This window comes from Panthera onca, chromosome X (assembly GCF_046562875.1).
Source record: "Panthera onca isolate mPanOnc1 chromosome X, mPanOnc1 haplotype 2, whole genome shotgun sequence".
In the NCBI taxonomy this organism is placed as follows: domain Eukaryota; kingdom Metazoa; phylum Chordata; class Mammalia; order Carnivora; family Felidae; genus Panthera; species Panthera onca.
Genome location: NC_138357.1, coordinates 15,830,890 through 15,858,246, shown reverse-complemented (window position 1 = coordinate 15,858,246; position 27,357 = coordinate 15,830,890). Strand labels below are relative to the sequence as shown.

Genomic DNA, 27,357 nt, shown 5'->3' with positions numbered 1-27,357 from the left:
GTAGATTCCCTTTTACAGGTCCCTTCTGGTACTTGTTTCCTTCCCAGTGTTAACCCCGACCGGCAGTCTTATAAAAATTGGACCTTGGCCTCACATCAACAAAATGCTGCTGCTGAAGCCCTTATCAGCAAGTCCTAGTCGATCAAGAGTGGGCCCTGATATTGAGGATCTTCTGGTTGCAATGGTCTGTCCTCTTCAACCTGCTTTGCACGGACTGTTTAACTCCACTAAAGGGATTTGTCTATCTCGAGAGACACAAATTGGCTTATTCCTATAGTGGTAAATAATAGTTTTATTGCTAATATAATCTGTGCTTCACTAGAGTACTACTTCTTATGCAGTTATCAGCCTTATACCTTGAGAAAGACACCCAGAAGCCTCCCAAACGAGGCAAAGATAGGTTATTCAAGAGAACTCGCAAGAGGGATAATTGATTCCCTTGTTCCGCCTACACGTGGAGCTGCAGTTCCATAATGGGGGTAACGCAGCCAGACAGGTGGCCCCAAACTTGTCTCTGCCACTAGTAGAAGTCATAAATGACACACTTCTGCTCTGGAAGCCCAACAAAGTCGTCTAGATTCATTAGCTAGTGTTGTCACAGACAGTTGCCTAGCCCTTGATTTCCTCCTAGCCAGCCAAGGGAGAGTTTGTGCTACAGCAAATATTACTTGTTACACTTATGTCAATAATAATACAGAGCAAGCAGAAGAGTTTGCGACTAAGCTAAAGGAAAAAGCCACCTGCTTGTCTAGAACAGACTTGATTGGATCCTGGGACATGATTTTGTTCGCTGGGTTTCATAGTCTAGGCCCCTGACTTTAAGACCTGCTACTGATACTTGTTTCTGGTAATGGCTTGTGTTACATTGGCCGATGCAAACCTCCCCGTCTTTCTATATTGACCTCTTCCTGTGCGGTCACTTGCATATCAGAGAATGCAACAGTTTATCCTGCAGCAAGCAGGAGGGACTAACCCCCGCCCGGCTACAGACTGTGCTTTCTAAACAACCATCTTGATGGGTAGTAGGGAAATCTGGGTATCATGGAGTAATGTCCTGTAGCTGGACTTCATGTGTCCTTGGCCAAAAGAGAAAGAAAGGAAGCAGCCCCTGTCACCCAGGAAGTGGTCTGAGGCTCGCAGCTGAGCCGGAGTACAAGCTGGCTTGGTACCCACAGGTAGACTCCGTTATTCTCCTGTTGGGCATGAACAATCTTACAGAACATCAGTGTTTGCCAAGGTTACTCTAAGACCGGGATGAGTAAGATCGAAGAAGGCTGCTTCATAATTTTGTCTAAGTGCAGACAAAACCAAGATCACGGTGCAACCCACAAAATGCCAAACATCTCCCTCTCCTGGCTACTGTGAGTGACTGCTGCCTCTCTATGAATCACAGTACCGGTGTCTCTCCTCATCCTCAGTTCTGCTTCCCACAGTTTGTTACCCATGGTCAACTACAGTCTAGAGGCACGTGATCCCTCCTGACGAATCCTGACAAGATCAGTAGCCCCCAACACCGGGTAGCAACGCCTACATCGTTTACCTCACTGCGTCTCATCACTAGGCATTTAATTATCTCACGTCATCACAAGAAGAAGGGTGAGGGGCCCCTGGGTGGCTCAGTCGGTCGAACGTCCGCCTCCTGATTGCAGCTCAGGTCATGATCTCACGGTATGCGGGTTTGAGCCCCGCGTCGGACTCTGTGCTGGCAGCACGGAACCTGCTCGGGATTCCCTCTCTCTTCCCCTCTCTCTGCTCCTCCCCCACTTGTGCTCGCTCGCTCTCTCAAAACAAAGAAATAAACATTTCTAAAAAAAAATTATAAAAGATTTGGTGGCCACTTAGGGAAAGGGTATAGTCTTACAGATGCCCCCAAACTCAACTGAGTTGTATCTTTTCGTTAACTAAGCCTGTCTCCCACTTCCCTGTGCCCCAGGCTCCTTTGAATTCTGGCCTACCTATATCCCCGGGGTGGTCTGAGCAAGCCTCGGCTCTCCTGGAAACCCTACTACCACTGTTAAGTCCCAAGGATTCCAGCACTGGGCCTCTACTTACATCAACTTGTATCAGGGGCCAATCATTACCCTTGATACATTAGGACACAAAGAACCTGAAAAGGGGACTTTTATCTCTCCTAGGAGTCCAGAAAGGTGGCCGAAGGAGAGTAACGCTGGTGCCACAATGGCCCGAGTGATAATTTCTACCCAGGATGGGATGCAAGGAGAAGGGATGGCTCAGGGAAGACTTCCCAGAAGAAAAACATAGCTGTGTTGACTCTTGAAGGACAAGTAGGAAATTTTTAGGTGGCCAAGGGGTGCAGGAGGGACAGGCTGCGAAAAGGATATTCTAGGCACAGGGTGCCTGGGTGGCTTAGCCAGTTAAGCATCTGACTCTTGATTTCAGCTCAGGTCATGAGTTCAAGCCCCGCATCAGGCTGTGAGCTGATGGCGTGGAGCTTGCTTGGGATTCTCTCTCTCTCCCTCTATCTCTGCCCCTCCCCTGCTCATGCTTTCTCTCTCTCTCTTTCAAAATTAATAAACCAAACATTAAAAAAAGAATCCTCTAAGGGCCCCTCGGTGGCTCAGCCAGTTGAGCATCTGACTTCGGCTCAGGTCATGATCTCACGGTTTGTGGGTTCGAGCTCCAAGTCCATCTCTGTGCTGACAGCTCAGAACCTGGAGCCTGCTTCCGATTCTGTGTCTCCACCGCGCCCCCCCCCCCAAAAATACATAAATAAACATCGAAAACAGAATATTCTAAGCAAAAGGAACAACATTCACTAAAGCACAGAAGAATAAAAGAGAATGGAATATTTGGGGGAACTGTAGAAATTTCGCTATGGGCAAAGTGTAGGATTTGAGGAAGGAGAGCAGTGGGGGATGGAGCGGGAGAAGTCCGCAAGGACCAGGCTAGAGAAGGGCTTTCTTTGCAATGCCATGTTTTGTTTTGTTTTGTTTTGTTTTTTCATTGCGGTACGGTCAATAGAATTCAAAGGAACCAAAGTTTGTATGTCAAAATCCTAACCCTCAGTGTGATGGTACTTGGAGGTGAGGCCTTTGGGAGATCACTAGAGTGAAGCTTTCCTGCGTGGGATTAGGAGAGCTTATGAAACAGATCCCCGAGGCCTTCCTCATTCCTCCTGCCATGGAAGGAGAAGTTGGCCATCTATGAACCATAAGGTGGGCCGTCACCAGACATTGAACTGGCCGGTGTCTTCATCTTGGACTTCCCAGTTTCTCGAACTGTGATAAACAAATGTCTGTTGTTTATAAGTCACCCAGTCTGTGGTATTTTGTTACAGCAGCCCCAAAAGAAGGAAGGACGGGATATTTACACAGACTCTAAGCATTTTTCCACACATCACTTACGAATTACAAGTGGAGAAATTATAAGTTTCCAGTGGAGGAAACTGGCAAATGCCATCTTAATCAAGTTATCAAAGTTAACATTCTCAATAATGGGACAGAGTGACATCCTGTGTGTCCTGACGGGATGTCCCTCGGACACAACAGCACTTCTGTGCTGTTCCTGCCAAAGATACGTAGCCTGAACTCTGAGGAAAGATTAGACAAACCCAAATTGAAGGATATTCAGTGAAATAGCAGGCGCATACACTTCAAAAAAATGTCAATGTAATGAAAGTCAACGTAAGGCTGAGGAATCTTTCCAGATTAAAGGAGACTAAAAAATAATGGCAGCGAAAGCAGCTTGTCATCCTAGATTGCTCCCGGATCAGAGGGGGAGACCATGAAAGATGGCATTAGTGAGACGGTTGGCTAAATGTGAACGTGGACCGTATAGGAGGTAGTATTACCTCAAGGTAAATTGCCCAATTTTGATAATTATACCGTGGTTATGTAAGAAGCTATTCTTGCTCTCAGGAAAATGCCAGCCGAGGTGTTCAGGGTAAAGGGGCACCATGGCTGCAATTTACTCTTAAGTATTTCAGAAATAAACGTAAAAAGGGATGTGGCAAATGTGGCAAAATGTTAACAACCGATTTTTCTGACAACTCTTCTGCTAGGTTGATGTTATTTTGAAGTCACAAGTTTTGAAACACTCTGCACGGGTTGCCTCCCCATTTCTCCAGGGTAAAGCCAAAGTTCTGGAAATGGCCCACCAGAGCGTGTGTGATTTGGCCCTCCATTATGTCTCTTGCTTCTTTGCTCTTTGTTGTCCCCTTGGCTTGCTCTGCTCCTGGCACGCTGACCACAGCGCTGTTGCTGGAACACCTGCACGTCAACTTTGTGAGGAGGGACAGGTTATCTGTTTGGGTCACTGCTGAAGCCCCAGCGTCTTACAACCGCCAAGCGTTCTTGACGAAACGAATACTGTTGAGCTTGAAAAGCAAGGTGCAGAAGAACAGCAAATAAGAGCCAATACTTATAAATTTATTGTGTACCATGCAGTGCTCTAAGTGCTTTACAGATATTATCTCATCTATACCATAAAAACACTAGACATGGACACCATCGTCATCGTCATCATCACCATGTTGCCCACACATGTGGCGAATGTACGAAGGTAGGGTGGGAATAAGAGCCAGCAGGGAGTCAGCTGGATGGTAGCGTGTAAGGTGGCAAGCGGACCTAATCAAAGTTGTACTTGAAAATCTCTTAGCAAGTCCCCAACACAGATGATTTCTTCCCCGAGCATCGGATCCTTTCACTGTGTCTACAGTTGAGACCTGAACTCAATAGCTGGTTTGTGGGTGGGGGCCATGTTGTATGGAAATTTCCAGAGAAATTTCCAGTTGAGAAATTGGCCTGGTGGGATGCTCACCCCAGGAAGGGAAGAGGGGATGATGACAACGGGGACCTTCACCGGAGTAAAGGTCTCTTCTAGTGACAGAAACAGGGACAGAGTCTCATAAGCTCAGCCATCTCTCTCTGTGGGAGGACAAGTAAATCAGTAAAGCCATATGAGCTGTCTAGACCTTTGAGTTTCTGGGTATGGATGGCTCATCACATCTTGTGACAGCCTTTTCTGGTGTTTATCAACTCCTATCAGCAGTAACTAGTTCTTTATGTTTAACTCACACCTCCCACTGCAATTTCAGTCCGTTTCCTATTTCTCTCTGTACATTCAGAGAACAGATCCTCAACTTTCTCCTTCTAATCTTCCAGAGGATGGAAGATACCCACTGAAAGCCTCCCTCCTCAGGTGACATTTTTTTTTCTCAACCAAAGGGCTCCAGCCTCTTCATTTTTCTGCACGTTTCATTTTCCAGTCAATCATTTCAGTTGCACTACATCAGATTTTTTTTTTCAGTGAGCTCTACTCCCAACATGCAGCTCGAATTCACAACCCCAAGATCAAGAGTCGCATGCTCTACTGACTGAGCCAGCCAGGTGCCCTGCACCATGTTGGATTTAAAAAATAAATAAATAAACGCAGTATTTTTTTTTTTTGAAAAAGTAACACTTGCAAATGATGAAAGTTTGAACAGAAGAAAAGCATATCCAGAGAAATGTAAGTTTCTCTCCCATCCAAGACCTCTCAGTCTCCTTTTCTAGAATCAACCCTTCTCACCAGGGTCTCCTTCCGGAGAAATTTTTTAAGTCTATTAATTTATTTTGAGAGAGAGAGAGAGCAAGCAAGTGGTGGAGGAGCAGAGAGAGAATCCCGTACAGGCTCCATGCTGCCAGAGCAGAGCCCGACATAGGGCTCAGCCCCACGAACCTCGAGATCACATCCTGAGCCACAATCCAGACTTGGACGCTCAACCGACTGAGCCACCCAGGCACCCCCGGAGAATTTTCTTACCATATCCAAGTACATAAGAATAAGTTTTCCTCTAAATTCTTTTTCAGTTTCAACAAATGTGCACGAAGCATCTACTAAGTGCCGGGCGCTGTGCCAACTCCCGGGGCAGGGCACGAGGAGAACAGAGATGTGATTCCCTGTCCCCCAGGAAGCACACGCTTGAGTAGGGGAGAAAGGCATAGTCACGCATTCAGTTATCTATCACATATTGAATGAGCGCCCTCTACGTGCCAGGCAGTGTGTGAGCCACTGAGTAACACGGAGTTACTGTCCTTCCAGAGCTCATCGGGTTACGGGGGTAGGGGGGAGGCAGACCGATGAGCGGGCCCGAAGTGAAAGAGAAGTCAGTGCCAAGGAAGTGCTAAGATGACACTTGACAATTGCCCCACGCTCCCTTGTAAGCCGTGTGGACCGTGTGGGGAGCAGGCCACAAAAGCTTAGCCTTGTGCGCGGTGGGAAGAGAAGACGGTGGCATTCTAGGTAGGAGCAGGGGCACCGGGATCCCTGCCAGGCTCTGGGCTAAGCCCTTTGCACCGAATGTCCTACGTAATCTTCACAGGGATATGAGGTGAGCGGTATTAGCCACCTTTTACAAACGAGGACACTTTTTGGCTCCAGAGATGTTAAGAACCTGGCTGTCTGTCACACAACTGAGGATCAAACACTCGTCTATCTTTCAGGAAAGCCTGGGCTCTCGTCCGCCGTACCACGAACAGTTTCCGGGCTTGGGGGTGAGTGACGGATAATTCTGATCACTGCCTCCTTCCCCGTTCCCCTGCGGAGAGCCACTGGCCTGAAGATAGCGGGTTGACTCAGTCCGTTAGCAAACTGAATTCTTCCATTTAAGGTGTGAGAGGGAGAGGACCGCGCATTGGCCTGGGAACCAGGAGCCCTCCGTCGTCGTGACTCCTGCTCCGCCTCTCATCCTCCCTATGACTTTGAGCAAGTCATTGTGTCATTGTACCCTCTGAACTTAGGGCCCTGACCTTGGAAGTGCAGAGCCTGGCGGGGATCATCCCTGGATGCTTGATGGGATTTGCTGGTATTTCCGTCATTCCAAAGCACTGTAATGACACCTTCTGGAGCACAAAACTACACCCCTCTCTTGAGAAGGCCACGGAACCAGTTCTGCGCATCTCTTTTCTTTTTTTTTTTTTTTTTTTTTTTTATTTATTTTTGCGACAGAGAGAGACAGAGCATGAACGGGGGAGGGGCAGAGAGAGAGAGGGAGACACAGAATCGGAAACAGGCTCCAGGCTCCGAGCCGTCAGCCCAGAGCCCGACGCGGGGCTCGAACTCACGGACCGCGAGATCGCGACCTGGCTGAAGTCGGACGCTTGACCGACTGCGCCACCCAGGCGCCCCTGCGCATCTCTTTTCAAAGCACTTTGAAGAATGGATCTGTGGTGAGGGTAAAAAGCTGGCCCCGTCGTCCTGACGGGGTGAGATGTGAACATGTTAATCCTTGCCTGGCCTCTGATTTCTGCTCACCGGTCTGAACACCATCCCCCACCCCCAAGTTCTCAATAAAGTGAAATGAGCCTTAGTTAAGTGAGCAAATGCCGGTTTAATATATCCAACTTAATTAAAGTGATAATCAACTAGCAACTGAAGATAATCCTTGGTGAGCACTGGGAAAGGGCCCTCGCATTAATGGGTAATTGCAGGTATGTAATAACCTGAGAACTTTGCTCGGGCTGATTTCATGCTCGGGAAAGCAGCCCCATGACGTACTGCAAGCCACAGAAAGAGGATCTGCCCTGGTCAGTAAGCCCCATAAAGCTAAGAGCAGAGAGGCTGAGTTGATCTAGAAAGAAAAAAAAAAAAGGTGACTGAGGCATGGCCAGCAGATAATGAGCCTTCGTGCATTTTGCTCTTTCCATTTCACATCAGACGTAGGGATTTGGAGACCAGATCTGGTCATTCGTGAAGCAAATTCTCCTTCTGGACCCCACAGTGACACGGGGTGGGAAGTTGGAGGAATCCAGCTCTCAGGTAAGCGTCTTTCTTCCTTTCTTCCACCCTCCCTTCCTTCTGCCCTACCTCCCTCTTTCCTTCCTTCTCTCCCTCCTTTCTTCCTGCCTTTAAATTTCTTTTAAATGATGAAAACAACATCTATTAAGCACAAAAGAACCACATTGCATGTAATTGTAAGAGGCATAAAACACAGGTCCTTAATCTCTACCCTCTCTCTCTTTCTCTCTTTCTCTTCTTTTCCTCCTTCCCATCTTTCTTTCCATTTTGTAAAATTATACGAGACAGGCAGGCTCAGTATAAAATACTCAAACAGTACAGAATGGTATTAGGCATAGAGGAAACCTACTTAGTATCCATTCTTCCTTCCTATCTTGTCTTCTTCCTCTCTCCCTCCCTCCCTTCCTGTCTCCTTTCCTTCAATTGTAAAAGTACATAGGTAATGTATGATGATCGTAGAAAAGCCGAGCAGCACAGAATTGCATTGTATATAAAGGAAAGTCCTCAGGGCCCATCCCGTATCCCCACCCACCTTTTCATACCTGACAGACAGACTTACCTGACTCCTTTTAATGGCTGCATAGTATTCTGTACTGTGTCCCATGATTTATTTATTGGGTGCCAGGTAAGTTTCTGAAACATACATTGGAAATGTTATAAAAGTTTAGAGGAAATGCAAGAAAGATATAAATTGGATTGTTTGCTACTGAAAATTCCATTTTATAGATAGCAATCATATCCATTTCTATAGCACTTTATACTTTGAAAATTGCCTTTGAAATATCACCTTATTTGATCCTCTTGTATAGCAGCTCTGGGAAATAGGCAGATTATTATCTCCATTTTTACAGATAAGGAAACTGAGGCCCAGGGAAATGAAGGAACAGAAATACGGGCCCACAGCTAGTTATGGATTCTCAGTCTGGTCCTCCTTACAGCGCTGTGAATTTAAGCTGCATTTCATCTCACAAGTCGTAAGAGATTTAGACATTCCCCCACTTCTAAGTTTGTGGTGTAGAAAATCCATCCGAGTCATACAAATTCCCTTCTTATTCGCACTTAGAAGGGGAAAGAAATACAATATGTTGCATTATCCTATAGGAAAAGAAATGTTTAAATCTGTAAGTCATTCAGAAGTTCATTTTATTTAAAATCAGAAAAGGCCCATCAGCACCCTACTGCCAAACTTCTGTAATATGTTCTGTAAGGTTTGTAGTTTTAACACTGTTTTGGCTGGAGAAGGGGGCTTTCCAGGGTATTCCCCAAATAAGCAGCTTTAATTACACTTTTTTTTTTTTTAAGGAGAAAAGCTGGGTGAATGAAGGAGGTGATCAGGTCTCTCTAAACAGATCTGTTCTAAAAATAGAAATGATTTCAGGAGTTACCTTGGCCATTTCTTCCAAATGTTTCGGATCGTTACAACTGCAAGTCGTTGGGTTGAAGATGTGTGCATTAAGGTTGAGTGCAGCCCCATTTTGTAATTAACGCATTCGATGTGTGTCTTCCCCTCTGGGCTAACTTGTCTTCCCGGCACTGTTATTCCCAGCGTGTAACACAGGCTCTGGCACATGTAGGCACTCGGTACAATTTGTTGGAAGGATATGCAAATAAACCAATCAGTGAGGTTTCAGCCAGGCTGCATAACTCAGGCAAGCGTCTATACTGCGGCTGGCAGACATGGCTTTAAGCAATAGGAAAAAGCCTTGCATTGGACGGGAGGGAGAAGTATGGTCACATACACTTGGAAATAAACCTTTTTTTTTTTTTTTTTTTTTTTTTTTTTTGGAAATAAACCTTTTGTTCTGAATCTCAGCTGGGCATATTTCTGACTTTTTGAACACAGGTTTACACAATGAAAGAACACATCATATGTCAGAAGTTTTATGGATTGATTCTCATGTTGAGCGGTACCTTTCTCTCAGGTAAGAAAATGTACTTTTGTGATTTCTTTCAATGTCTTATATACAGTAGGTGAGATGAACCATTTGCAAAGTTGTGGGGCTGCCTCTCAACGGCTTCCTTTGGGTCAATATGGCTGCAGGACAAGTTGAAACTTCAGTAAATGCATCCATTCACTCAGGATTGTGTAAGACTGATAGAAAACTGGCTTCAAGTACCCAGTAGTTTGGATGATTGTCTTTGACATTTCATTTTCTTTTTTTTCCTAAATAAAGTAGCCTCCACACCCAACATGGGGCTTGAACTCACAACTCTGAGGTCAAAAGTTGTGTGTTCTACCAACTGAGCCAGTCAGGCGCTGTCTTTGACATTTCTTAATGCAGCTCTGAAATGCCATTTGACGGCTAATGCACACTTAAAAGAAGCTTTCAGTTTTCTTTTGGGCTGTTTTCTCTCATGCAAAATGCTGTATTTAAAGTTCCCTGCAGCATGATAATATCATCTTTCTTTCTTTTAAGATATGTATTTTAGGGGCGCCTGGGTGGCTCAGTCGGTTAAGCATCTGACTTTGGCTCAGGTCATGATCTCACGGTTTGTGGGTTCGAGTCACGCACCAGGCTCTGTGCTGACAGCTCAGAGCCTGGGGCCTGCTTCGGATTCTGTGCCTCCCTCTCTCTCTGCCCCTTCCCCACTTATATTCTGTCTCTCTAAAATAAGTAACATTAAAAAATTTTTTAAAAATACAATATGTATTTTAAATCCAACAGTTTTTAAAATTGTTTTATACGGTCATTATTCTTTTCTTTTACTTTATTTTATTATGTATATATTATGTATTTATTTATTTTATTTTATTATGATATCACCTTTATCTCCTTTACATGGCAACAATCAATCATAGAATGTAGATGGGGAAACTGAGGTGTGCCAAAAGCTGGTCACTGATCCACGGTGACAGACAGGCATCTGTTCTGGGGTGGCCCAGACCTTGCCTAGGCTCCGTGGCAGGACTGGAGATAGATTCTGTCTTTGTTTTTATTCTGCAGTGAATAGATGATTGAGACAATTGAACTGAAGTAGCTGGTAATTTGGAGACTTCAGGAAAAGGTTGTCTTGGAAGGCTGCAACTTTGTCCACATTAAGTAAATTCAGTTGATAGCATTGTTCACTTAGCACATCAGTCTTTAGCTAAAAGGTCATGCGTGCCAGTGAGTGACAATTCTTGATGAAATAGACCTGGGGTTTAATTTGAATAGCCCTCAGATTGAGTGCTAATCTTCTGGAAAAACACCAAATCATCATCACCATCAACAACAAACACTGACTGGCTTCTTGCTGTGTTCAGGGCCTGATGGGAAACCATGTTTCTCATAATAAAGCTTGAAATGGGACCTATGGGGCACAGCGGCGACTCTGTCACCTGGCCTTGACTACCTGCTAAGATGTTGATTTATCTTTCCCTGCCTGTTTCCTCAAAGGCCAGAAGCTGTTTTCTCCATTTCTCTGTCCAAAACATACAGCACAGGACTTGACCCACAGGTTAGGCATTAGGTACCTATTTGCTGATTCACTAAGTTTGTTTTATTTAATAAATTAATGCAACTTGAAATCACACATTTTTGAACTCCTGTTTGGTGATGCTATATGTGACACAGACTCTACGTGGGTTTTTTTTTGAGGGGTCACGGGGCATGAAATAGAGGGATCTAGGAACAGAGGGATCTGGAAGTCTTTACTGTAGTCATGAAAGAAAAAGTGGAAGAATGTGTTGTCCTGGAAAATGAGAATGAGTTTGTGAGGAATGTCACTGGTCAATGGAAATTATGATGGGTAGGCAGATTTTCAACCTGAAGAAGTCATTTTAAAGCATTCACAAGGTTTTCCAGACTAAGTCTCAAAACCATGGGTCAAGACAATGATTTTTTTTTTGAGGTTATCAAATAATTAATTCTAATTGTTCTTCAATTGGCGAGAAGCTCATCGTTTTCTTCCTGGGGGGTGGGGGAGGATTCTGTCCTTGAAACAATGGCATAACTAAGGTTCGGTTCCCTTCGGGCTCCAGATGAGTCACCAGCTTCCCAACTGTGAGGGTCATCGTAGGATAGAGCGCTAAGGGCAACACTGGGCACAAGACTCAGATGCTCTAAATGGACGGAGCCAGAGTGTGGAAAAAAGCCATGTTCCTGGAAGAACACCAAAGGTCAAAAAGAAGAAACCAAGTCTGTCCTAAGGTCTAAGGGTTGAGAGCCGAGCCAGCAAGAATGGATGAAGACAGGTCAGGGACTGAATAGTTGCAGAATGGAGCAGCAGATGAGGAATAAACCTGAAATAGACTCCTCACTGGTCTTCCTGCTTCTACTCGTGCTCTGCTATAGCCCGTTCTCCACACCACGGCCAGAGCAATCCTTTAACGTGTCAAGTCAGAGCGTGTCACTTTTTTTTTTTTTTACTCAAAACCTGCTAATACATTTCCATGACAATTAGAATACAATCGCAATTCTTTTTTAAAGATAAACTGCAGATCCTTTTATGTAAGTTTATGTATTCATTTTGCGAGAGGAAGAGAGAGAAGCAGGGGAGGGGCAGGGGGAGAGGGAGACAGAGAGAATCCCAAGCAGGCTCCGCTCTGTTAAGCGAGGAGCCCGATGTGGGGCTCGAACTCACGAGCCATGAGATCATGACCTGAGCTGAGATCAAGAGCTGGATGCTCAACCAACGGAGCCACCCAGGTACCCCAGTCCAAATTCTTTAATAAGACGTAAAAAGCACTGTGTGATCTGGTCTCCCACTGCTTCTTGGGCCTCATTTCCTACCATGCTGCCTCTCTCACTCCACCCCAGACGTGCTGGCTTCCTTCCTATTCCTTGAACATGTCAAGCACAGTCTTACTTCAGGGCCTTTATATATGCTATTACCCATGTCTGGGTCACTCTTACTCCACATCTTTGTAGCCCTGGCTGTTTTTAGTCTCCTAGAACTGGGTGGAAACGACTCTTCTCTCAGAGGGGTCTTCCTAAACTATCCTGTCTAATGTAGATATTCCCATTCGCCTTATCCCCATTAGCTAACTCATCAGCTTATTAATTTCCTTCAGAGCACTTTTCACAATTTGTAATTCTTTTTTTTTAAGATTTTATTTTTAAGTAATCTCTACACCCAACATGGGGCTCAAACTCACAACCCCGAGATCAAGAGCACAAGTTCTACCGACTGAGCCAGCCAGGCACCCCACAAGTTGTAATTTTTTTTTTCTTTTTTAAATGTAATTTGTTGTCAAGTTAGCTAACATACAGAGTATATGGTGTGCTCTTGGCTTCGGGAGTAGATTCCCATGATTCATTGCTAATTTGTAATTCTTATATTTACTTGTTTATTGACTACCTCTCTCTCTGGAATGTAAGCTGATTAGGGCCAAGGACTGAGGTGAATATGAGTTCACTCTAGCACTGATACATAGTTGAGTAGATGAATTCTCCAGGGTTCTTCTGGCTTTCTGAGTAAAGACATCCATTTTGTTGGGTAAGACATGGGCCTTGGACCCAAAATTTGAAGGAACAATCACATTACCTATGTGGGGGTGATTCTTCTGCTTCCTATTTTGAGAAGAATTCTTGACAGGCCTCATATGTGGTCAGCGTCCTGTGGCCTGGAAGAGCAGGTGTGTTGGAAAACTCTGTGGTTAGTGACTGGTGACAGAAACGAGGCTCAAAGGTGGATGCTTTTACATATGACAGATCTGGCTTATCCACAGGTTAGCCGGTTACTCACAAGACCGGCGGGAAGTGTAGGCAGTGGGTATCAGGCAGTAACTCCCATTCTCTATGGCTGTTCACGTGATGACCATGGTGTTGTGGGTAATGGAGCTCCCCAGTATCAAGCATCTATCCACAGATCAACTCAGACAGCCACGGATCTGCTAGGACTCAGACCTGGTCTACGAGAGTTTTCCACGCTCCTGAACATTCATTTGCGAGAGTTTGTGATACTCAGAGCCAGAAGGCCCTTTGTGCAGGTATAGGTTTCACATACTATGGAAATGAGGGTCCGCCCACTCCCCTTTTAGGAGCGAGTGCTGACATTTCCCAGTTGAGGCAGGCATGGTGTACCCTTGTGGAATGCCCGTCCTCAGGGTGGCCAGATTTTCCAGGGTATAAAAGCAGCCGAGGCCTCTGGTGGGTCCCTTCCCTAAAATTTGCTCTGCCTTGTCTCCCCCTTCTGATAGGAGGTATTTCCAGGTGGTTAGCTGGGCCTTGAGCCTTATGCAGTATTATGAATTGAATTGTGTCCCCCCCAAATTCATATGTTGAGGTCCTCTCCCTCAGCACCTCAGAATGTAATCACATTTGGGAGTAGGGTCAATGCAAACGTAATTAGTTAAGTAAAGTTGGGGTCATACTGGAGTAGGGTGGGCCCCTAATCTGAGATGACTGGTGTCCTTATAAAAGGAGAAAATTTGCACACAGACACGCATACAGGGAGAGGTGGAGGTTGGGGAGATCAAAAGAAGTCACAAAACACCAAATGTTGCCAGCAAACCAGAATCTAGGAGAGAGACAAGGCACAGGTTTTCCCCCTCAGAGCCCTTAGAAGGAAAGGACGCTGCCGACACTTTGATCTCAGCTGGTAGCCGCCAGAGCTGTGGGACAATAAATGTCAGTGGTTTAACGCACTGGTCTGTGGTACTTTGTTACAGCACCCAAACGACTGCTCAGTAAGGCTCTCTGGATTGGAAATCTTGAGTAAAATAGAGGAGAGCAGGTCACCTCACCGGGGGAGAAACAGAGACCAGGCCATGCCTATGGTGCCAGACTGTGATGAGCTTCATTCGTCCACTCCCCCTAAGATGGTTCAAGGCAGTGTATCTAGAATCTCAGGCCCCTAAGTTTTGAAACACTTTAACATTTCAAGGAGAAACTTGGCCTAGAGAGGACAGAGAAACAAATACAGGATATATCTGATGATTGCTTAATGCTGTCTGCAGAAAATTAAGGGGTTGTGCAGAAAAAGAATCATTTGGATTGCTTGTCTCTTAGAATTCTAAGCCTTTTACTCCGTGACTTTTAAAATGAATGTATTTGTGACTTTTGGGGTCCGATAGGAAGAGGAAACTTTACAGTTCAGAACTTCTCATTCTATGTCAGATACTTCGCTCACATCTCTGATGCCTTTGCACAAGGAACGGCCCTCTATCTGCCATCCATTAGACTCCAACTCAGTGCCCTAATAGTGGGCAAACCATTGATCAGAAAATAGCTATAAAGGACCTAATAGGTACCAGCCATGATGCTGGGCACTGGAAACTGGCAGTAGAGGGCCAAGACTCTGGTTAAGCCACTGCCCTGGAAAATCAGTCAATACAAGAGTTGGAGCATTCTGGGAAAAACTGGCGTTATTTCATGCTCAGTGAATTCAGTTCTGCTTCAAAATTGTGTAAACATGGCATCACCAGGCAGAGCAGCTTTGGAACTTAGCAAAAAGCAAAGTAAAATTACATACTGAGTAATCATTATAGCAAGAGTTTTATTTTCCCCCCAGGATCTGCCAGAGACAGACCTGGGACACAATCTTTTGCTCTATCAATCTTTTTTTTAAAGATTTAAAAAATTGTTAAGGCATCTCTACATCCAACATGAGGCTTGAACCCACAACCCCAAGACCAAAGTCGCATGCTCTTCTGACTGAGCCAGCCAGGTGCCTCTGAAAATTTCTTTTTTTTTTTTTTTTAAGTAAGCTTTACATCTAATATGGGTCTTTAACTCACGACTCTGAGATTAAGAGTCTCATGCTCTACCCATTGAGCCAGCCAGGTTCCCCTAGACACAAAAATTCTTAACAAAATACTAGCAGACTGAATCCAGCAATATATTGAGAGGATTATATACCTTGACCAAGTGGAATTTATCCCACGAATGAATGCAAAGGTGGTTCGACATGTAAAAATTGATCAATTAACGTAATACAACACATTTCTAGCCTGAAGGGGGGAAAACCACAGGATCGTCTCAATTGATGCAGGAAAAAAGTTTGACAAAAATCCAACACCTTTTCATGACTAAAACACTTGCCACACTAGAAATGGAAGGGAACCTCCTCCACCTGATAAGACCATCTAGCTAAGGCCCACAGTAAACATTATACTTAATGATGAAGAGCTGAAAACTTTCCCCTAAGATCGGGAACAAGACCAGAATACCCACTTTTACCACTTGTATTCAACATTACCGGAAGTTCTAGCCAGAGAACTTGGGCAAGAAAAAGATATAAAAGGCATCCAAACTGGAAAGAAAAAGTAAAACCATCTCTATTTGCAGATGATTACATGTTCTTACATATAGAACGCCCTACAGAATCTGCAAAAAAAAAAAAAAAAACATTTAAGTTAATAAACACATTCAGCCAAGTTGCAAGACACAAGATCCACACAAAAATTTAGTGGTATTTCTATGTACTAGTAAGGCGCAATCTGAAACAAAGTTACAAAAATAATTTCATTTACAATAGCATATAAAAGAATAACATACCTATGGGGCAGCTGGGTGGCTCAGTCGGTTAAGTGTCCGACTTCAGCTCAGGTCATAATCTTGTGGCTTGTGGGTTCCGGCCCCGCGGCCGGCTCTGTGCTGACAGCTCAGAGCCTGGAGCCTGCTTTAGATTCTGTGTCTCCCTCTCTCTCTCTCTATCCCTCTTCCACTCACGCTCTTTCTCTCTCTCTCTCTAAAAAATAAACATTTTTAAAAATTAAAAAAAAGAATAAAATACCTAGGAATAAATTTAACCAAGTAGTTGAAAGACTTCTACATTCAAACTGCAAACATTGCTGAAAGAAATTAAAGGAGACCTAAATAAATGGAAAAGATCCCACGTTCACGGATTTAATATTAAGGTAACATGATTTAGGGGTGCCTGGCTGGCTCGGTCGGTAGAGCTATTTGACTCTTGATCTTGGGTTTATTGGGCATACAGCTTACTTTAAAAAAAGATAACAGGATTTAATATTAAAATGTCAATATTCCCCGAAGATATCTACAAATTAATTGCAAATCTTATCAAAATCCAAGGGCTTATTTTTTTTTTAACAGATAAGGAAAAGATGATTGTGCAATTCATATGGAATTGCAAGGGACCCTGAATAGCCAAAACGATCTTGAAAAAGAACAAAGTTGGAGAATTCACACATCCCAGTTTCAAAACTTACTACAAGGTTATGGTAATCAAAACAGTATGTTATTGGCATCAGAACAGATATAGGTTAATGGCACAGAATGGAAAGTCCAGAAAGAAACCCATGCATATATGTATGGTCAGTTAATTTTTCACAAGGGGGCCAAGAGCATTCAATGGGGAAAAATAGTCTCTTCAACAAATGGTGCTAGCCCAACTGGACATGTAAACTTATACATATACATATAAACACATAAAAAGAATGAATGAAGTTGGACTCCCTCTTCACACCATGTACAAAAATTAAGTCAAAGTAGATGAAAGACCAAACGTAAGAACAACTATAAAAAACGGAAGAAATCTTCATGACCTTGGTTTTGGCAATAGAGTCTTAGAACCGACACCAAAAGAATGAGCAGTGGGGCGCCTGGGTGGCTCAGTCAGTTAAGCATCTGACTCTTGATTTTAGCTCAGGTCGTGATCTCATGGTTCGTACATTCGAGCCCTGTGTCAGGCTCCTTGCTGACGGTGCGGAGCCTGCTTGGGATTCTTTCTCTCTCTCTCTCTCTCTCTCTGCCCCTGCCCTGCTCTCTCTCTCTCAAAATAAATAAACAACAACAACAAAAGAATAAGCAGGAAAAGAAAAAATGGATAAATTGGATTTCATCTGAATTAAAGATTTACGCATCAAAGGACACTATCAAGAAACTGAGAAAACAAACTAGAGAATGGGAGAAAATGTTTTCCAGTCACACATCTCATAAGGTCCTAGGATCTAGAATATATATCGGGGCACCTGGGTGACTCAGTCCATCGAGCGTCCAACTTTGGCTCCGGTCATCTTGCGGTTTGTGAGTTTGAGCCCCCGCATCGGGCTCACTGCTGTCAGCTTTGGATCCTCTGTCCCTGTCTCTCTACCTGTTCTCCAGTCGTGCTCTGTCTCTTTCAAAAATAAATAATAAAACATTTTTTAAAAAATAGAACAGGGGCGCCTGGGTGGCTCAGTTGGTTGGGTGACCGACTTTGGCTCAGGTCATGATCTGACAGTTTGTGAGTTCGAGCCCCACGTTGGGCTCTGTGCTGACAGCTCACAGCCTGGAGCCTGCTTCGGATTCTGCCTCTCTCTACCCCTCCCCTGCTCATGCTCTGTGTCCCTCTGTTTCTCAATAATGAATAGTCATTAAAAAATTTAAAAAAATAGAACATATAAAGAGTGCTTACAATTCAACAACAAAAAGACAAATGACACAACTTAAAAATGGGCAAAGGGCTTGAATAGACATTTCTCCAAAGAAGATATGCACATGGCCAACAAGCACATGAAAAGATGCTCAATGTCATTAGTCCTTAGGGAAATGTAAACCAAAACCATGGGGAGACACCACTCCACACCCTCTGTGATGGTTATAACACTAATTTAAAGAAATGGAAAATAGCAAATGTTGGTGACGAAGTAGAGAAATTAGAACCCTTATAAACTGCTGGAGGGAATATGAAGTGGCTGCTGTGGAAACCAGTGGCTGTTACTCAGTAAGTTAAACACAGAATTACTACATGACCCATCCTAGATATGTACCCAAAAGCAACGAAGGCATGTTCACACAAAACAAATGACATGAGTGTCCACAGAGGCACTGTTCATAATAGTTAAAAGGTAGAAACAACCCAAAAGTCCGTTAACAGATGAGTCAGTAAACAAAATGTAGTATATCCCTACAATGGAATGTCATTCCACCATCAAAAATAACGATGTATTGGGGCGCCTGGCTGGTTCGGTTGGAAATGCGTGTGACTCTTGATCTCAGAGTTATGAGTTCGAGCCCCACGTTGCGTGTAGAGATTACTTAAAAAAAATAAGATCTTAAAAAAAAATAATGATGTACTGATGCGTGCTGAAACATGGATGGATTTGGAAACGTTGTGCGAAGTGCAAGAAACTAGAAACTAGAAAGGTCACTTGGATGTTTCTATTTATATGAAATGTCCAGAATGGTCAAATCCATACAGACAGAAAGTAGATTAGTGGTTGCCAGCAGGACGGAGGAGGGAAGGGTCATTGACTGCTTGACGGATATGGGGTTTCCTTTTGGGAGGCTGAGGATGTTCTAGAACTAGATAATGGTGATGGTCATATCCCATCACGAATGTACTGACTGCCACTGAACTGTACACTTTAAAATGATTCATATGGTGAATTTTGTAGTATGTGAATTTTCTCAATGTAAATAAAATGGTGCCTGGCACTCCCAGGGCTGTAACAGAGCCATTTAAACGAGGCTCGTAAGTTTTTCCTAACATGGGAGATACTTATGTCATCATGTTACGTGAGAAAAGCAGGGTACCAAATTTTCCACACAATATGATCTCAGCCACGTAGAAATAAACAAAACTCGTGCACGGAAGAAAAGGAACGCCAAAGGAAACTTGCCAAAATGTTGTCTCCGGGTGGTAGGGCTCTGGCTGACTTTGTTCTCATCTTTTTACTTTTCTAATGCTTTCCATTTTTTCTTTTAAAAAGCATGCACAGTATCACTTCTATAATGGAAGAAACAGGGTTTTTCTTTTAAGTGAGGAAAACAATAAATGTAATTGAAAATAAAAGGAAACAGGATAGGGGCGAGGAGACACAGAGGAGCCAAATCAAGAGGGAACACGCTTCGGGGGAGCAATCATGCAATTTGGGCTTGAAAATTGCCAGGGAACAGATGGCAGCGTCCAAGCAGACATCTGCAATGGATAGTTAAATCATATGCAAAGGCACAAGTGGCCTTTGAAGCAGGCCCTGGAGAGGCCCAGCTGAGAACGCTGCTCGCCAGTCCAAACAGAAGGGCAAAGCCCTTGTCCCGCCTCGGCACAGCCTGGTCCCCTCTGAGCCCCAGCTGGGGGCCCGGGGGCTGCAGCAGGGCTCCGTGCAGACGCTCTTGCCTGTGTGAGGGTACAAAAGAGGTTTGGGAGAAGAAAGAGACTTCTAATAATGACAGTGGTGAACATGGCAGCTGACATTCACACGGGGCTTCACAGTTTATAAACATTTCATACATAAAACCTAAATGGCACTTATTACCGCGCCATCTCTCATAACGGCCCTGTGAGGACGGTAATTATTATTCCTATCTTACCATGGAGGAATGAGACACAAAGAAGTGACGTAGGTGTATTTAACATTCATACAGTGCTCACTAAATGCCACTGTCCTAAAAGCTTTCTCGTGCGTTAATTGTCCACGTTCATGCAGTGAGTAAGGGGCAGACCTAGGACTCAGAGCTGGTTCTTTGGACTCCATTACACCAACTTCTGCTCATATCCAGGTAGACCTTACCTCTGCCCCCAGAAACACAGAGTCTCAAGTATGGCCACAAGTGGTTCTATCGATCGATCCATCCATCCATCCATCCATCCATCTTTATTTTTCTGATTATAAATTTAACACATGATTGTATAAAAAGTGCAAATATCGGGGCACGTCGGTGGCTTAGTCCATTAAGTGTCTGAGTTTGGCTCAGGTCGTGATCTCACCATTTGTGAGTTTGAGCCCCGCATCGGACTCTCTGCTGACAGCACAGAGCCCGCTTTGGTTCCTCTGTTCCCCTCTCTGCCCCTCTCTTTCTCACACACTCTCTCTCAAAAAAAAAAAAAAAAAAATTAAGGGGCCCCTGGGTGGCTCAGTTGTTTAAGCGTCATGATCTCATGGCTCGTGAGTTCAAGCCCCATGTCAGGCTCTATGCTGACAGCTCAGAGCCTTGGAGCCCGCTTCGGATTCTGTGTCTCCCTCTCTCTCTGCCCCTCCCCCACGCACGCTCTGTCTCCTTCTCTCTATCAAAAAATAAATAAAATTTTGAAAAATTCTATAAAAAGTAAACATTAAAAACAAAAAAATAAAAAGTGCAAATATTACTGAAATAAGTAACACAGAAAGTAAAACTCCCCCTAAATCTCACACCTAAAGATACTCATTCTTAACTGCTTGGTGTGTGTTTTTCTGGCTTTTTTTCTATGCTAAGGCACATATTTTTCTCTTATTTTAAACAGTAGGATAATATTCTGTCTATACTTATGTAACTCACATTTCATATAATGTGGAGCCTTGGAAATCTCTCCATGATTGTATTGATCTACCTTGTTTGCTTTAATTGTCCATTATACAGAGGTAACAGTTGCTTAACTAGTCACTTATGGACTGACATACAAATATTCTTACTTTTTCTCAACTACAAACAATACCGCAATAAATATCCTGGTACTTGCATTATTGTATACATGTACATTTGTCTAGAATAAATTGATAGAAATGGAATTGATGGGTCAAAAGTATATACACAGCTATACACAATGAAAGTGTTCATAGATATTGGCAAATTGCCCATCAGAAAAAAAGACTGTCTTGGGGAGCCTGGCTGGCTCAGTCAGCAGAGCTATGTAACTCTTGATCTCCAGATCATGAGTTCCAGCCCCAAGTTGAGAGTAGAGTTTACAAAAAAAAAAAAAAAAAAAAAAAAGACTGAATTATTGTGCTGGTTGAACATCTTTGTGAATATGCTAAAAAACATTGATCCTCCTCCAGGAGCCTTCTTTTTCTTTTTAAAGATTTTTAAAAAAATGTTTGTTTATTTTTGAGAGAGAGAGCAAGTATGAGCAAGGGAGGGGCAGAGAGAGAGGGAGGCAGAGGAGCTGAAGCAGGTTCTGTGCTGACAGCAGAGAGCCTGATGTGGGGCTCGAACTCATGAACCATGAGATCATGACCTCAGCCAAAGTCAGACACTTAGCTGAGCCACCCAGGTGCCCCTAAAGATTTTATTTATTTTTATTTTTAAAAAATTTTTAATGTTTATTAATTTTTTGAGAGACAGAGAAAGACAGAGCGAGAGTGGGGGAGGTGCAGAGAGAGAGGGAGACCCAGGATCCGAAGCAGGCTCCAGGCTCTGAGCTGGCAGCACAGAGCCCGATGCGGGGCTCGAGCTCACAAACCGTGAGATCATGACCTGAGCCGAAGCTGGACACTTAACTGACTGAGCCACCCAGGCGCCCCAAGATTTAATTTTTTTTTTTTTTTTTTTTTAAATTTTTTTTTTTTCAACGTTTATTTATTTTTGGGACAGAGAGAGACAGAGCATGAACGGGGGAGGGACAGAGAGAGAGGGAGACACAGAATCGGAAACAGGCTCCAGGCTCTGAGCCATCAGCCCAGAGCCTGACGCGGGGCTCGAACTCACGGACCGTGAGATCGTGACCTGGCTGAAGTCGGATGCTTAACCGACTGCGCCACCCAGGCGCCCCAAGATTTAATTTTTTTAAAGTAATCTCTGTACCCAATGTGTTGCTCGAACTTATAAATAACCCTAAGATCAAGAGCCACATGCTTGGGACGCCTGGCGGGCTCAGTCAGTGGAACATGCAACTCTTGATCTCAGGGTTGTGAGTTGGAGCCCCACGTTGGATGTAGAGATTACCAAAAAATAAATAAACTTAAAGAAATAGATCGTACTAATTGGTGCTCCCACGACAGTGTATTAAAATGACATGTTTCCTCACAAGCTTGTCAATGCTGGCTATTCTCAGTCTAAAGTGCTATCATTTCAAAAGGTAAAAATGGTTATCTCCTTGTTGTAACTTGTGTTTCAAAAATAGCGAGGGGCCATCTTTTTATATTTCTGATGCAGTTATGTTGCATGTTTGTGTCCTTTGGCAACTGGCTTTGTATGAGTATATTGCAGAGAGGAGGGGCCCTGTAGATAATATGGGATTATGATACATTCTCCTTTAAAGGACAAATGAGCCTTGGAGATTTATGCTCATCATAAAACCTGTTCTTAAACGTTGTATTTGACGTCATTTTGGGGGGTTGAACAGAAAAGCAGTTAACCAACCATAATCGAGATTTGGGTTTCATAGTGATTATCGCCTTGTGGGATGACCTCTAGATTTATTAGCCACATGAAAGATGATAAGATAATATAATCACATAAGCCAGGGATAGAAATAAACATTTGCTCATCCACCATGGACAGTTCAGAAATAGCTCACTGGCAGGTGGATGGTATGGGTTCCGGCACATGGCGGGAGGCGGGGGGTGGGGGGTGGGGTGTGTGTGCCCGTGTGTGCGCATGCGTGCGTGTGGGCAGGCACGTACTTGTTTGCCTTTGAAAGACATCAGTGGAGGAATGGAGGGCGAGAGAATATTGTAGGGCTGGAGAATACCTAGAAGCTTTCATCTGGGGACACCTTCCAGAAGCAGGGAAGCGGTCACTTCCTGCCAGCCTTTGTAGTGTGCTGTTCTGGCAGGACTCTGTCAGTTGTAGAGTGGCGGTCCCAGTGTCACATCCCTAATGCAGAGAGAGGTTGGAATTCTGTTCTGTCATAAAGCTCTTTTTGGTTTGTCAGGTACCGTGCTGGGGCTGGAATTAGGTTGATATTTGCCAATTCTCAGATATTTGCCTCGTGGCCTGGGGTGTGAGGTTTGTAACGCTGATACTGTCACCATTCACCAATGGCTTCCTGTGAAGCAAAGGGCATGCTCAAGTTTAAATTTTCATAGATATTGCCAGATCGACCACGAAATGACTGTACCGATGGCCGTGTTCTTCAGCAATGTTTGAGAGGGCTCGGCATGCATCATCTCACTTAATCTTCAAGCTTGTAAGGTCACTAGATAGGGGTATTATCTGGTGTAGATTATAATGTGAATGGTGGGCCCGAGTTGTGCCTGCATACTGGGGCCCTGACTCCCCATTTTATTGAGGCAAACGTTGAGGCATGGGGAGGTTAAGGTACTTGTTCAAAGTTACACAGCTGATGAATGTCAGAGCTGAGATTCCAACCCAGGCTCGTTGACTCCAGAGCCAGTGGTAACTGGGTCCATGGCCCCCTGGAACCTCTTAAAGATACGCAGCTCCCTTGGTGAGGAGCTGGAAGGGGGGAATTGGGGTACATTCAAGGCAGTGCCATTTATCTTATTTCTGAGTGCAGACAGAAGCCTTGAAGCTTCGGTATTGTCCGCCTGGTCACCCTCCGGGCCCCTGTCGGTGCCTTCAGCGAGACGCAGTCTCCAGAGACAGAATAAATCAAGTAATTTGGCTCAGGAAAAGGCATTGCAGAAATAAATTGCTGTTGCACCATGAATATAATAAGGCAGTTAGGTAGATGGAAATAGCTATCTTTTGATTACACGAGCGAAGATTATGTGCAGCAAATTTTAAGTCCAAGCTGCCTTTTCTTTGGCCTCTTCCCTGCCAACTACTTACATACTTCTAGCTGCCTCCCCGAAATGTCCAGCTGGTGTGTGCTCTGGGAACACTAATCTGACTTTTCATATTAGCGCAGGCAAAATATAATTAGGAGGAAACTCTTCTGCCAAAAAATGTCACATGCCAATGTCAAACAGAGATGATTTGTGTATCTCCATTATTTGGGCTGTTTTGCAGCAGTATTGACTCATAATGGTATTGTGTAACCTGGATATGACTATGTGGCCAAAGATGATAAAATTGAGTTTTTGTTACTGAAATTTCATTTGCTTTCTCTTTCCCCTATCCCCAAATTTGGACAGATGCACTTTCACTGAAAGGAAAAAGACTGGATTTTTATGGAAGAGCTGACACGTACGTGAGCCTGACCAACACGGTTCCTGAACTCAGTCGATTCACAGCATGCATTGACCTGGTATTCGTGGATGACAAATCAAGCGATTGGATGGCCTTCTCCTACGTGGGCAGAGAAGACATAGACCTTGGACTTGCAGGAGACCATCAGCAGCTAATACTGTACAACTTGGGGAGGACTTTTTATATCCGTTACCAACTGACTCCGTTTCAGTGGCATACAATCTGCTTGATATGGGATGGTGTGAAGGGCAGGTTAGAGCTCTTCCTGAATACAGAAAGGATACTGGTAGTGATGGATCAACCACAAAGCCTGACACCTAATGGGACTCTGATTCTAGGACATTTTCTCAAGAACTGGGACAGCCAGGTTAAAAGCCCACTGCCTGGCTTCGCTGGCAGCTTGTACTACTTTCAACTCTGGGACCACGTCCTGGAAAATGAGGACTTTATGAAGTGTTTGGGTGGAAACGTAGTTAGTTGGGAAGAAGATGTTTGGCTCATCAACAAGGTCATCCCAACTGTTGACATGAGACTGCGCTGCTGTGAGTAACTTCTGAATTGTCCTCCTAGGCAAGGGTTGTGCTGATGCAGTCGTCTGCTTGCTGCTCTGGATGACCCACTCTTGGCCAAGGCTCTGTTTTCTTCAGAGGGGCCCACGGTTGCCACCATTTTGTCATCTTTTTTTTTTAATGTAGGACAAATACTATTTTCTTTCCTTTTTTGTGTGTGTTTTATTTTGATATGATTTCAAGCTTGCAGAAAAATTACAACAGGACAGAGAACTTCAATATGTTCTTTACCCACATTCACTGTTACATTTTCCCCATGTTTTATTCTTCTTTTTCCTTCTCTTTCTTCCTCCATTCACACACACACACACACACACACGCACACACACACTATCTGTTTCTTAATCATTTGAGAGTAAGTTGCAGACATAATGCCTCATTACCCCTAAATGTCTCAAAATATCTCAGTGTGTACTTCTTTAGAATAAGGACATTCTCTTTGTGGAACACCGATACAGCACGAATATCTAATTCATACTCCATATTCAAATTTAACCAATTATCCTACTAATTTCTTTTATAGCTATTTTTTGATTGGTCCAGGATCCAATTCAAGATCATGCATTGCAGTTAGTTACCACGTCTTGTTAGATGAATCTGGAACAGATCCTTAGTCCTTTCCTGTCTTTCATGATGCCAATTTTTCCCATTACTGGCGATGATCATTTGATTCTGACGATGATTCTAGATTTCTCCACTGTGCAGTTGCTATTTTCCCCTTTGTAATTAACTAATTTCCGGGGGGAATATCTGGAAGCTATGTAAACATCCCATTATTATCAAACTTTCACCCAGTAGTTTTACATCTATTGATGATTCTTGCCTCAGTGACTTGTTTGCATAGTGATGATTTTTAAAACTCCATTATTTTTCAACATGTATTAGTTCGTATTTTATTGTAAGGGAGAGTGTTTTCTTCTTCCACATTTACTTATATATTCCTTCCGTTGTTTATGTGTTTATACCAACACGAACTCATGGATTCTTCCCTTATTCGATGGGTTACAATCTGTTGCTATCATTTATTTTGATGTTCAAATTGGCCCTCTTTTGGCCAGTGGGAGTCCTTCCATCTGGCTCTTGTGTCCTTTTGACACATTCCCAGCTTTTTTTTTTTTTTTTTTTTTTTTGAGTATTTCCTTAGTTTCAGCACAACAGGATGTTATAGGCTCATCTTGTACTTTTTCTGCTAAGCGCAAGAATCAGCCATTTTACCAAGGAGTCCTGGGTCCTTTTTAGCAAGCAATGGGATTTATAAACCAATTCATTTTTCTTTTGTGAGCAATGATGATGTTAGAGAACTGTTTGGGATGGAGTTCTTGTAAGAAAACTGGCTTTTTGGAATGACGCATGTTATTTTTCTCCTTCTTTCCAATTTCGATGAGAAAATATAGGGTTGCTTTTCTCTGTACAACCCCATTCTCCCCTCAAATCCAATCTTTTCCACCCTCAGCAGTAGCAGGTCCTGAGCGTGGGTAAAGTCAGTGATAACAACATCCAGATGGGATTTTTTTTTCTCATTTCCTGAAATGTTCACTCATTTTTAGGTTTTATTGACGATTCTTATGGATTTGGGGGAGAGGTATCAAGGGAATGAGGGCTAGACCCATGCTTAATAGGCTCTCACAGATTATATAGATATGTTTTCACCAGTGGTCTGGGTACTGTTTGAATTAAGGGCAGAGGCGCATTCCAGAGGGTTTCTGTGTTTCTTGGAGATCAGACTAAAGCAAAGGAACAGGAATGCTATTCCTTTGGGTGACTACCTGAAGGCATTTGGTTTTTCTCTTTTCTGAAGCCTTGGAAATAAAAGAGAATAGTCCTAGCTGGCTCTGATTACAAAAAGGAGCTAAGGACTAGCAGGTTAAGCCTGAACAGCTCACCCAAAGCAGTTTAAAGTAACTTTATCTTTGATCTAAAGAACCGGAAGTATGGCTCTATTAAATCCATATGCTCAGGAGTGGTTTTTGAAAACCTAATCTGGCTAGTGAATTGCCATGACCTTTTCTACCACTTTGCTGGTAAATTGCTAAATCTAACTGATGCGTTAAAGTGCTAGACAACCCCCATTTACTTTGCTCTGTTGTACACTCTTTAATGTACAATGTATCTTCTTGGTCTGATTGAGTCCTGATAGGCATAATACACAAATCATCCAACACAACAAAAAGGAAAAGAAAACACGATCTGAAATGACAACCAGCAAAAGGAGTAGAAAAGATTATTTCTACTATTCAGGTTTCTTCAAATGTTCTTTCTAAACCTTAGACCAGGGGTCCAGAGGTCCAGAATGGCCTCGATGGGTGGGCAAAGCCCTTGAAATTGCACGCAACATACTAAAAATGCAAGATGGATTCTTTTTTCCTGAGGACGAAGTCTATAGTTTCCATCAT

The 27,357-nt window shown here is 43.6% G+C and overlaps 1 protein-coding gene across 1 annotated transcript in view; it reads left to right on the top strand.

Moving 5' to 3' along the window:
* The window catches only part of ADGRG4 (adhesion G protein-coupled receptor G4), a 120,974-nt gene that overhangs the window by 12,797 nt on the left and 80,820 nt on the right, over positions 1–27,357 (top strand). Inside the window, exons 4-5 of the mRNA XM_081792955.1 lie at positions 9,581–9,659; positions 24,341–24,937. Of these exons, the coding sequence (XP_081649081.1) occupies positions 9,581–9,659; positions 24,341–24,937 (676 nt within the window). The remainder of the gene's footprint in view (positions 1–9,580; positions 9,660–24,340; positions 24,938–27,357) is intronic.